Source organism: Epargyreus clarus, unplaced genomic scaffold (genome assembly GCF_041222505.1).
Source record: "Epargyreus clarus isolate Ecla_fem2 unplaced genomic scaffold, WU_Ecla_fem_2.2 ptg000013l, whole genome shotgun sequence".
Taxonomy (NCBI): domain Eukaryota; kingdom Metazoa; phylum Arthropoda; class Insecta; order Lepidoptera; family Hesperiidae; genus Epargyreus; species Epargyreus clarus.
Genome location: NW_027332221.1, coordinates 5,746,981 through 5,760,761, shown reverse-complemented (window position 1 = coordinate 5,760,761; position 13,781 = coordinate 5,746,981). Strand labels below are relative to the sequence as shown.

Genomic DNA, 13,781 nt, shown 5'->3' with positions numbered 1-13,781 from the left:
ACTTTAAACGGACCCTTGTACTTGAAAATTAGTCGGATTTCTTTCTTCACTTTTAATCAAAACTAGTTTATTTTAGCTTTACTTTTATCAAACCTTCAAATTCAAATCTTATTTATTCAAAATTGATTCATATACTTAGAATACTTATTGAAAGTCAACAAACTACCACCGCTTCGGAAGGGGTTTCGCTATGGAGAAGAAGCGGCGCAAGAAACTCCATACGTGTGCAAATTTGCATCTTTTTTAAAAAAGAAAATAATTTGTTGGAAAAAAATAGAAATGAAGGTACGGTGGTCCAAATTGTGGCGTTGTAGGGCACACAAGGACCACGTGCTCTTCGACCACTCACTTGCAGTAGGTATCTGTAAACATATTTAATTAAAATGTTAGAACACGGTCAATAATTGTTAAATATTCACTATGAACCCTATTTGGAGAAACGCAAAAGTTCACTGGACACCAACATTAGTCAGTTATACAGCTTCGGAGCAGAATAAGGAAAAAGCTAAAAACAGATCACTTTTTTCGAAATGTGTGAAGAAGACTGAGCTGAAAGGAAAGTATAGTTTTAGTCATCGTTGCTAGTTTCCTATAACGTCCACCTTCGCTAGAGGGTCGAGCAGACTTATACTCAAACGTAATCACCGACAAACCACTTTTGATGTCTCCAGCTAGTGCCATCTCTTAGCGTACTACAACCAACTCCCTATTGGCCATCTGCGATATGGCCATCGTGACAAATCAAACGACCTCGTGTGCTGTTCCTGTAAGGCAGAAAAACCAAGCGAATATTAAAATTTCCGCTCGGCCAATCCTGATTAACTCGTATTAAGGTTATTCGCGACGTTAAAACTAAAAGTCTAATGATGAATAGGTTATTTCAAATCACATAGTCTCTCAACGCACAATACAACCGTACTCAAATTCGACCTCTTTTACATTACTACTACTTTTCTTATTACACAAAATTTTACAAAAATAGATCGGTCGCCTTATCTGTATAGGATTCCACATTTTCTACAACACCATTTAAACAAAAGAATTAGTCCTTTAATATTAAATTCAAACGCGTAAAATAAATTCCAACGATTTTTTTTTTTTATAAACTCAAGAGCTTAGCTGACTAATACCTTCTACATAATTCCTTAGACCAAATTCATTCATTCGAGACACTTAAGCACTACATGTGATCGATGGATACGCATAGCCCAGTAACCTCCCGTTACTTTTCATTGACGCAAAGCCACTCACATGAATACAGATAGTTAGCTGCCTGCCCACCGCATACTACGGCTACACGACTACCTCTGGTAAGATTCGATCAACATGTTTACTCAAGTTCTCAAGTCATTATTGCAATTACTTTAAATGAATTTAGTCAGCTCAGCTCCAATCACCCCTTATTTGTATATAGAAAAAAAAAACGAGAGATCTCTGGAAGCTCATCAACAACCCAACATTTAACATTAAAACATTAAAACCCAATTTTTTAATGTTCTAACCTAAACCACCTTCACCTTGCTCAATACAACACACCGTTAAATTCAAACGCGAGCGCCACTGAACTCCGGTATCGTCTCTTCGCCGAACCCATATCACAAACACATCTATTGAGCCTTTACACACCAGTGTCTCCATTGAGCAACGTGTAGACCATTAAAATTGCATTAATGCGACAACCTTCAGAAATTTTTCACAAGAAATAATGAATTTACCCGCAAATTCGTTTAGAGACTAAGTAAATTCTTTCTGGTGGTCAAATTCTTAAAAACCGTCAAGTACTTCAATTATATTTAAATAATAAAGTCACTTACCGAAAAGGCACCTACTAGCTCACCGCCTTGTTTTTACCAGAGTCAAAAAGTATCCTGCCTTATTTGGCCACCTTCCGGTACGTTCGCGGGCAACACAAGTCCAGTGTCGTTACAATACCACCAACAAGCAGCTATAGTAGTTTCTTATCCTCTGAACACTCAAAAATTAGGTGAACATTATGAAATTACAAGATAGAAATAAATTGAAACAATAGACCCCCAAAGTGATTGTACTTCACTGCATAGTCTCTTCAATGATAATGTTGACATGTAGTACACCGCCAGTCGTCAGCCTTGTGTCACGTATATTCAGAGCTAAAAAACCTCGAATTCAAATAATTTAAAACAATATCCAACCTACTTATAGCGCCCCCTACCGGTAAATGTCATTATCGTTTTTCGTGCAGCCTGTGTACATTTATGATTTTTCAAAATAAGAAATAAAATAAGTAATTTATCGTAAAAATTGTTAATTTATAACAAATATTTCAATTAATAATTTATAAAAGACGTAGGTGTGATATATTGTGCAGAAAAGTTACAATGGAAAATAAAGAATTTTGACGAAATTATTCTGAAGACTTGTACTAGGCGGCCATTACGAATGCAGTCGCAAATTGAAAATGTATTATTTTCATTTATTAAAGATAAGATGATAATCTTATATATTAATGAGGAATGACAAGGTAAATTTTTACATATATATTTTTCCAAGCAAAGGATTTTTAGATTACCATATTGTTCTGTAGCAAGGAATTTGACGTCTTATGTTCATTAACTAAGCTTGTCACCTATTTAGGTGATCTCGCTTATTTAAATCCTTATATAAATCTCGCTTATATAAAGCTATGAACATAGAAATAGGGTGCTATTTAGCCCCGTGCATGGGTACTAACCCGTTTATACTGAGTATTTACTCACATAAAAGAATCTACTATTGAGTAGAATATACCTAATAGGTATTCACCCGTTCAAATAAGGTTATGACCCTTACATAATGGATATTTACCTACATTACAAGAAATAGGGTGCTATTTAGCCCCGTTCATGGGTACTAACCTGTTTATATTGAGTATTTACTCACATAAAATAATCTACTATTGAGTAGAATATACCTAATGGATATTCATCCGTTCAAATAAGGGACCCTTACATATTGGATATTTATCTATATAACAACTATAATAAGATACTATTATTAAGTAGATGGATACAACGGATATTCACCCATTCTAATAGGGTATGATGTCCTTCACATCGGGTAAATAACCCATATAACAAAATACTAATAATCAGTAGATAGACACAACTATTACCATCGATTGGGTGTAATGATTTTAATGAATGAACATTTTATTGAAGAATCATTCTGATTAATAATGTACATGATACAGGATATAGAGATGACAATTTATATCCTTTTGTAATACTCTAGAAGAACCTAAATTTGGTTTAACCATTCATAAGAATTTGGTATCTAGGTAGATCAGCATATTAAAGAGTAATTTACTAAAGGAACTATCTATCTATCTAGATGGTGATAGATAGACTAAAGGAAAAAATAGTTTAAAGGAAGAACACTAGCCTCTAGGAAACTGTGGGACGGATAACACATGATTAGACTTTAAAAGTTGCACACGTCGCAGTTACTATTGTAGCTGTAAAGAGTCAAAAGCCATGCCACATCAGGCGAATGCTTACTGCTCTCGAGCATTTGACATGATTGTTTCTTAATAATTTTAAATTATTTGCCTTTATAAAGATAATTTGCTATCAATTATCTTATTACTGGTGCTGGTCATTTATTATGTATAATAAATAATAAGAAGAAATTTCATAGTACAAGTACTGGAACAAATGATCGGCAAAATGGTTTAAGAAACAATGATTGTTCAATTCATATATATATAGTACAATATTTTATAATAACAAATATAACGAAGATATTTACACTTCATCCTATGATAAACTTCATCCAAAAGTTTGAGATACTCATACCAAATAGGGTCATTATCTGACTTACAACAAGCCTCATGCACAAATACCTGTATCACAGAAAGGCTTGATCGAAGTTTCCTTTGGAATAAATCTTCAATCACAACAGATTTTTAGGTGAGTGGTTAATAATGTGGTCGATTATAATTATAATTTTAAAGACCAGTTGTAACAAATAACTATTGACCCAAGTTTTGCAAGTGGTTAGCTTTAAGAGTCTATTTGTATAAACACTTAAACTCATTATTCTCAAGGAATGAAGATTTTTTTTCAAAATATACTCGGTATGTGTGTAGAAAGACTTCTCACATCAGTGGTAACATATTGTTTACTCTTAACCAATTTTTTACAATATTTTTACTTTACCAACACCTGATGATGGTGATGTTGGTTTATATTGATAACTTGGTCTTAATCTTGAGCTTTAAATAAAGCCTGGCATTCCACTCACTACTTACTATTGTTTTCAAGAATGCATATTTGGATACTAATTCATGATTACCTTAAACAGTGTTTACATGTCTATGGTTAAATGGAAATTCTATGCATTTCAAGTTCTTTCCTTTGGTTTGAGCAGAACACTATATTTATGTTTTTACTAACCTTTTAAAAGATACAAGACCATACATAACTGATTAAGATCTAGGGACATTGTGTCAGTTATATATTTATATAACATAGTTCCTATTTGAAATGTCATAATATTGGACAAGGAACAATAACGACACTTAGTAATTTAGGATCATAGACATAATAAGCTATATCATTCTTTAGGATTTATTGGTTACTTAAAAGATAGTTTGATAATTGGAAATAATACAACTGTTAAGGTTGTTCATTGTATTATACAAGGAATAAATAAATAAAAAATCAAATTGCTTTACCATTAGATAAAAGATTAAAAATCAACACAAGGGTGAAATAAAAAAAAAAAATAAAAATAAAAATAAAAAAAAATATATATAATAATAATATTAAAAAATAAAAATTATAATAAATGCAAAGATATGTATATATATATAACAATTTTAATAATGTTTATCAAAATACTATCCCTCTTACAGATAGATATAATTACAGGTGGTAGTTGTCATATTATTTTTATTACCGGGACACAATCAGTTATGTAACATATGGTCATTATTCTCGGTATTTTTGTTATTTGATTTAAATAACAAATCCGATCAACTATTTAAAGTTAAATGCAGCATTACTTGTGCTTAAAGATATTTTTTCAATAATCATCTTCAACACAGTGAAACCCTAATACGTGTAGGCAACTCCACAGTTATTTCATATAGAAACAGCATGGTGTTTAATACCCACATTTAACCGTAATATCAAGGCACATATTGGATTTATTGAATACCCAAAAAATGTTTTTATTTCCCTAATACATTCAATAATTTCAGAGTGAATTTGCTATCGCTAAATCAAGATTATACATTGCGAATTAACACTTTAAAGGTTTTTAAATAGATTTATTTACTAGGAAACCTACAAGAAGTATGACTTACATGTCATGACTAAGGTTATACTATTTAAATGGAAATATTCATTTTATTTCTAATAAAATAATTGTTGTTAAAGATTATCTCTGAACGGTTGGGGAGTTTGTGGTAGTATCAGACTGGTCCAGACAGTCCTAAAAAATAGTATTAAAAAAAATAATAATAATAATAAATAAAAATAAATAAACCTTTCGTTTTGGAAGGGTTGCATTTTGGGTCTCATATGAATTTAAAAAAAAAAAAAAAAAAAAAAAAAAAAACTAGATCCATCTGTTTTTCGTCAACGCTTTACCCTGTATGTTACTCGCTTCCTCGAGGAGCGTTTCGTTTCTATACACGAATCTCAAGATTTTGTTGCTCTACAAGCAATGTTAGACGCAATAATGAAAACGTGATGCTGGTGCTTATAATATTTTGGCCTAAACAGTGTAAATAACTAGATCTATCTGTAGACTGGTTACAATATTCTTTTCATTTTGATATATATATATCTAGAATTATTTTTGTTCTTAAAATGCATATTTAGGTTTTCTATCCTCCATATCCCAAGTATGCTATTAGTTGGGATAGTTACATCTGATGTATAAATATTTTTAGCGAGTTAAGTGTAAAATATTATATATTATTTAGTGGAGATGAAGAATAAATACTATTTACTTTTTTTGGTTATTGTAATTACTCATATAGTAAAAAAAAAAAAAAAACAATAATAATATATGAGTAATATATATATATATAAGTAATATATAAAAACAATAGATATCGTATATATTATGACGTTCACTTGGTGTAAGCCCGTGAATGCCATTATTACTACCGATTCGCCTACATCTGAGTCGAGACTTCTAAAAAGTATACATAAACATAATAATAACATTATTGTATATTAACCAAATTGCTTGGCGGAAGATATTGTATATTAAATTGCCACATGAATTTAAACCTTACTATAACCAGTGTTCAAACAATCTAGTATTACCATTATTTCATAGTAATCATAGTATTTGTCCAGCACATCCTTAATAAAATTACCTAGATAGGCCTAGTAACAGTTGAGAGTTACAAGAATAAGTTTATTTCTTTTATGTAATCTTATAATACAGTGACCTCCCAGACGACAGTTTCTAGATTTTACCAACCACGGAGGATGATGGCATTGATATATCATTTTTTACAATACATACCATTAGAGAGCACGCTTTACCACGCTGCTACGCTGACGTCTAAACATATGAGTGTCAGTTAAGACCCTCTTAGAAGGATAGCTGAATGGATCAGATCTAAGTTCAATTTTGTAGTAGAGACGTTACATCAAACGTATACTTGATAACTGTAATTAATATTTAAATAGATATATTAAATTAGGAATTTTAAAAATAATAGGATTTAAATGTTTTTGTATCTTGTTTAATAGGCTCGTTATTTTACAAATCTCTAAACATCTACATGTCAACATTATCATTGAAGAGACTATGCAGTGAAGTACAATTAGAAATTAAACGAACTTACCTAAGTGAAGTTCCAATTTCAATTGTACGAACTGCATAGTCTCGAAATGATATTATAACCCACCCACCCATACTTATATACGATAAGTATTACCCATAATATCATCTATGTTGTAAAATAATCGAGCTAATGAACTTACATCTTGACCCCAGGATCTCTAAACTTAATGACATTTACCGGTAGGGGGCGCTATAAGTAGGTTGGATATTGTTTTAAATTATTTGAATTCGAGGTTTTTTAGCTCTGAATATACGTGACACAAGGCTGACGACTGGCGGTGTACTACATGTCAACATTATCATTTCGAGACTATGCAGTTCGTACAATTGAAATTGGAACTTCACTTAGGTAAGTTCGTTTAATTTCTAATTATAAGTATCAAAATGGCAACGTGTCGCTCGTATGAAATAAACTGTCATACTACACTAGGGTCCACCCTAAATTGCACTGCTCCATGCGTTCAGTCCCGCCATAATCAACGCATCCAAAGGCTATCAAAGGCTTTACCGATGGCGTGGCTTCCTAAGGCTCCCCAAGAAAATGACCAAACGCATATGCGCGCCATTGCCCCGAACTAATAAACGTCACCATTGGTCGCCACAATGACCATGTGGGCACGTAGGTCCATCCCACTTCTGATGTAGGGAAAAGATGATTAGGACATTAAGGGGAACAGTAATTCAGTAATAATAAAATTAGTTATCATAGTCAGTCGGTCAAGTATATGGCATCGCATAATTTAATAAAATTAGTTATCATAGTCAGTAAGTCTACTATATAGCAAAATAACCATAGCGAGGGCTAGGACAGTCTATTGAAACAGACAGCGATCCGTGCACCGAGACGCATCCAAACCAAATGCGTACTGATCAACGTCGTGTGGGGCTGACTGAAAGGTCCTCCTGAAGGGAGGACCATCCCACTAAAAACTCCTTTAAGGCATTCGTCCAAGGGGACCGTACAGCCGACATCGGATAGCGACCTCTCGTTTGCGGAGCGAGAGGTGCTAGCGGCGCTCCCTAGAGAGCTACCGCTGGATAGATGACACTGAAGGTGTCAACGTATCATGAATAAGATTAGAATCGTCGGGAAGACGATTCTCTATGGAGAGTTGTACGCCCCTGTGGGCGGCCAGAAGATTCTCCACATCGGTGGAGAGTTTGTTAGGAGCGTCGGTCAAGATATTTCTTGGCCGACGGCAGTTGTAGCGGGTAGGAAGAGGGGCAGCATAGTCCGCTGCACCCTTGATTAAGGGGTTGGAATGGTTTTCTGAGCGGTTGAAGAACGCTTCAGAGAATTGTCTGAGGACTTGTTGTATTGGAGCGAGCTCCAGGTCGCGGTGGAGGTCAGCGTTTCTGACATACCAGGGGGCATTAAGTGCCCGACGACAAAAGAGATTTTGTATGACCTGGAGTTTGTCTAGGATGGTGGGATTCGCGTGAGCGAAGACTGGAGAGGTACTGATCAAGTGCTTCAACCCTTTTTATAGGAAGAGCAGGTAAAGCAATCAGGTAGATGGGTCATAAGGCGATAAGGAATGTCGTCCGGTGCAGGTGCCGCCAGCATCTGGTATTACGTCATCCGTTTTCAACGCCTAGACCTGCCCCCGACATATATTTCGTACGACTAAATATTGTAAGAAAAAATAAAATAAACAAATAAATATAAGTTAAGCAATCCAATCAATTAAATCAGAAATATTATTATTACAAGTCAATAATAATAAATAAAAGATAAAAAACAGAAACTAAGATTTTATGATTAAACTAAAGAATAATAATTGTTGGTATTTAGTAAATTTTGCCATGAATTTTATCCCGATAATTAACGCCATCAAGCGATTCGGCGGCGAACTTTATAGATCGATAATATCCTCATTCATCACTTGTCTAATTAATTATGATTTAGTCCGCGCCATATAGCCGCGCCGCTATCTACCTCGAACACCGTCTCGAAAATCGTTAATCCCAATAATCGTGATTACGATAATGGGATAAAATTATTAAAATCATGTCAACGGTTTTTGACAATGTTCAAAGTTTTAATTTAAACTGACCGTCCAAAGTGGGTAAAAATCGTGTTCTAACATTCTGATACATGTATACATACCTAGATACATACAGGTGAAGTTAATAAAAATGTAGAAATTATAAACTTAAAATTCTAATAACATTTTTATGAGAATATACTTAATGTGACGTCATCTAAATTCAATCATTTGTCATAGATTGTTAAGCACCCTATTGGGCGAGGCGAAGTAGTAGCGAGTACCCTATTGGTGCGAATGGAGGAATACCTGCCTGCTTTAGCCTAGACTTGAGCCATACCTGAGCTGCCGAGTTGCACGTATACATATGTGCCGTGTCGTATATACATGAAAATGCACAAAAACCGAATAATTCGGTCGAATACAAATAGCAAAAAAAGATGCCGAATACGCCGAATACCGAATACCAAACGAATATTCGGCGCATCTCTAATTTGAAATAATACTTTTTCATATTTATTTATTCAATGAAAAAATAAAATTATTGATCAATGAAGATACCTATACTTTTAAATATATATGATACGAACCTGGTTATGGATGCATATTCTATTTGTATCAATTTGTCAAGGTCAGTGTGTCTTAGGTGTCTATAAAAAGAATTATATATTATAATACAATTAATTTTCTTTGAATTCTTCAAGAAACCTATATAATTTTGCTATTCATAGTCCTAACAGGAATATAACAACGTTTGCTATTAACTATCCTATCACTAATAAGATTCATATAGGGTCAATTAGATCTGCGTTGTTCACCTATTAATTATACAATGGTTAAGATGTAAAGGTGTTATATTACGGTTTATTTACTAAAAATAGTACTGACCTGCTGCGATACAGCGGGCACCAGACACCAGGGAAGCTGCTCCAGTGGGTCTACCGCCTAACGTAATTGCTTTCACTATAGCTTTAGTTTATGACGTCATTTTGTGATTTCGTACCGCCTATGAAACACTATGACAGTTCTAAGTACTAATCAAAGTTATAGCAAAACCGAAAACAAATGACCGAATGAAATGGTTTGAAATGCTTGGATTTGACAGATAATTCGGCACCGCCTAATTTTTCAAGATGGCCGCCCTAGCTTTCGATGAAAGCCATCAACGTAATACGAACTGTCACCAAAGCTGTTGGAGATCTCTCACAGCTTACTTGTAATAACGATCTTTGAACAAATATTAAGTCATTCGTACTAATATTTTATTCAGAATTATTGCTATTTATACGTTTTCATATCATAATAGACGTGTGTTCTGTGTATACTGCTTGTTTTATGTTTTTTTTGCAATTTTTTCAGAGTTTCGTGGAGTGGAGAAATGGCGCGAATGCTGTTGCTGGTAGAGGCAGAGGAGGAACGGCTTAGGACAATGCTGATGCTGCGTAGGAGACAACTGCGGGATGCGAGCCAACCCATGGTGCTGCCAGAGCGGACGTTCATTAAAACGTTCCGCTTGACGAAGAACAACTTCATCACTCTTTGCGAGGACTTAGTGCCTTTGTTGAGCACTCCGCAAAGAAGTACTGCAATTAAGCCAGAGTTGAAGGTATTTAGCAATCAATTTATACTCAACGAGTAATTCCGAAACCACTAGGTATTTACTTATACTCGATAGACTAATATAATCACTTAATTTGCAAGGATAAAAATCATAAGAAATAATAAAGAGGAAATAACAAAAAATAAAACATACATCAAAAGGGATCCTCACGCTCTCAGTGCCTGTGACATTTTGCACCCCGATTATAGATAGGATTCGCTCCTCTAATGGGGTCAAAATGCCACATGGCGGCCCCCCCCCCCCCCCTAGTACCACCACCATGCTGGCGAATTGCTGCCCCTTTCTTCTTCACCTTACATTTGAGGTCACCCCAGTACTAAAGTGCAAAGCAACGCAACACACAAAAGTTAGTTTGAGCACTTAATAGGTAAGTTAATCCATAACCCTCCTCCAATGTTAATAAGTAATTTAATTAATCACTCATGCAATAACACAAACACCATAAAACAAAATGCTAATAAGAAAGTAAGTATCTTATCATATTCAATAACTCATGCAATAGCACAAACACAACACAAAAACAAAATGATTTAACAACAAACAAGTACCTAACCTATCATATGTTATCAATTAAGGTTAATAAATACTCACTTGTCGCCACTCTTTTGCACTTTTTGTGCATCCAACCGGCATCGCATTTAGCCGCGAGGCCAATTCCTCCCACAGGGCACCGGCTCGCTGTTTACCCTGTGGGGTATTTAAAAAAGCCCCTCGGGCTACCAGTGGGTTGGACTGCATCCAACCCACCAAACATTCCATCTGCCCCTGTGCAATTTTCCGAGCTGCGGGCATTTTTGACCTCTGAAACACATTACAGAAAACTAAATAATTATAGTGGAAGCTCTCTCTAGCTTATTTAAAGGGATATTATGTGTACTTAATATAATGATTCCCCTCATTTGTAGTGTTTGGCGGGAAACACGGCTCGGCGACACAATAACTTCGAAAAAGCACAAATCGTACAAGCACCATAGGTAGGAACCTATGGTGCTTGTGCATAGAACACCAAAGAATAACTTTTCACATAGGGACAATTAATAAAAAGAGTACGTATGAATTATTATCACAATGATCAAACAACAAAAGCCAACGGCCACCGCTAATTTGTTGACACTGACAGGACGCGTTTAGTTTTTCAATGGCTTAATAAAAAAAAGGCAATTATTTTGCTTTTTAAAATTCAGAAGTGTGATATAATGTACTTGTAATTACATTAATATAATAATTTAACATAGTAACTAAAAAATTACAAATATTTTCATAAAATTAAATATTTTTAATTAATAAAATAAAAACCGTAAACCGTAATCAACTAGCATTAACCAAACGCAGTTGCCAGACTTATTTCGTTCATTTTCGATCAATAAAGTTAAAGCTAGAGCTCTTACAAAATTGCGGCGATCATAGGCGGTCGCTCAAAATGAAAGCTATGCTAAGTGCTTCGCTTTACCTTTCATCAACGCTACAGCTATAGCGTTGAGATAGGCGGTAGACCCACAGGAGTCTGCGCGGTCTCGTTGCTCTGCAGTGGCTGCATGGTGTATCCTTTATCTAAAAGAAATTAATAATGTGAGAAAACATAGATCTGCGTAATTCTGTAGTATAGTTTCACACGTTAATTACATTTCTTTTTAATATAAATTAACAAAATAACATGAAATATGTTGTAAGAAAGTTAAACAATTAATTTATAACTTTAAAACTATAAAAAATATAAGATTTCATGCAATTAACAAATTTTCACTTGTTTTAATTAAGAAAACAAAATACGTGTTACTCACCTGAAATCAGAAAAAGAATGAAAGCCGGAAGGTTTTGAAACGTTATTTCAATAATTGGCCAAGTGCGAGTCGAACTCGCACACGGAGGGTTCCGTACCAGGTATTTATTTTTATTTTTAGTATTTTTTATCATAGTAGGAAGTAGCTTCATTAGTAGGTATATGCATTTTTAAAATATAAAGTGGTGAATATTAACTACATTTCGCCAATATCAGATCCATTTTCCTGCTCTCTCTAAATATACAACAATTACATCACCATCATCATAATCATCAACCCATAATTAGCCCACAGCTGGGCACAGGTCTCTCAGAGTGAGAAGGATTAGGCCGTTCACATACCTTTGAGTTTTTTTTATATACTTCTCAGATGTGCAGGTTTTCCTTCGCCGTTAAAGCAAGTGCAAGCAAGCAATTAATTTCTAATACGCACATAAATTAAGAAAATCATAGATGCGTACCTGGGATTTGAACCTGGGACTTCTCGGTCGAGAGGTCAAGCTTCTAACTACTAGGCTATCACTACTTTTGTTATAAATTACATAGTTAACTATTAACTATAAAAAAATAATAACTGATAATAGTCATTACAATGTTATTATTAAACACAGAACAATCGGAGACTGGGACTTTTGGGCTTTTTTTTTTGTTGACGAGGGGGAAACCTTCAAAATTCATGCTGCGGCTCGAATTAGAGCTAGAGAAAAAGGGTATCGTTATGTATGGGTACGCAATGGTAAAATATTTATACGAAAGAATGATACTTCCGATTATAATATCATGAAGTATTTGAACTGCTTAGATAAAATAGACTGACTCCCCGGATAGACAATTATGAACTCTCGGTGTAATACATTAAACTTAAACATATATTACCAAAACATTCGTGGTCTGCGTACCAAAACTCACGATTTTTATTGTAATTTAACGTGTTGCAACTTTGATGTCATTATTTTGACGGAAACCTGGTTGAATAACAAAATTTTTAATAATGAAGTCTTCGATAACAGATATGTAGTTTATAGGCGCGATAGAGAATCAGTAGTAAACATTTAAAAAAAAGATGGTGGAGGTGTTCTCATTGCCGTTAGAAAGTCAATAAGCTCTAAAAGGCTATCGCACCTAGAAACTTATAACGAAGATCTTTGGGTAGAGTTAGCTATAACCTCAAGTAAATCAATTGTAAAGTAAATATCTGTTCAGTATACTTTCCACCACCGGTAAATAAGAATTTGCTAGAATCGTTCGTTGATAATTATAACACTAATAGAATCAACATAAATAATTCATACACCCTCATTGCTGGCGATTTTAACATGGGCGGAATCAACTGGAGTACAGCTAACAATACAGAGAATTCAATAGGAAACTCACAAATACAGCAGATTTTGGTTGATTTTATGTCTGTTAACGGTTTCCGTCAGTATAATGATATTACAAATTCAAATAATCGTATACTTGATTTAATTTTTACAGATATTGTAAATACTCATATCACTAGATCAAATGATATACTTAGTAAGGCTGACCTATTTCATCCACCACTGCAAATTAATATTCCATT

The 13,781-nt window shown here is 34.2% G+C and overlaps 1 protein-coding gene across 4 annotated transcripts in view; it reads left to right on the top strand.

Moving 5' to 3' along the window:
* The first annotated feature begins 2,065 nt into the window (after positions 1-2,065).
* LOC140746683 (uncharacterized) overlaps positions 2,066-13,781 on the top strand; it is a 210,257-nt gene continuing 198,541 nt past the window's right edge. Inside the window, exons 1-3 of one of the 4 annotated variants that reach the window (XM_073078788.1) lie at positions 2,080-2,500; positions 7,071-7,177; positions 10,176-10,422. In XM_073078788.1, the coding sequence (XP_072934889.1) occupies positions 7,116-7,177; positions 10,176-10,422 (309 nt within the window). In that variant the 5' untranslated portion in view covers positions 2,080-2,500; positions 7,071-7,115. Of the gene's footprint in view, positions 7,178-7,204; positions 7,692-8,286; positions 10,423-13,781 lie in introns of those variants that run through there. The other 3 variants (XM_073078789.1, XM_073078790.1, XR_012102802.1) reach the window with 3 other exon arrangements.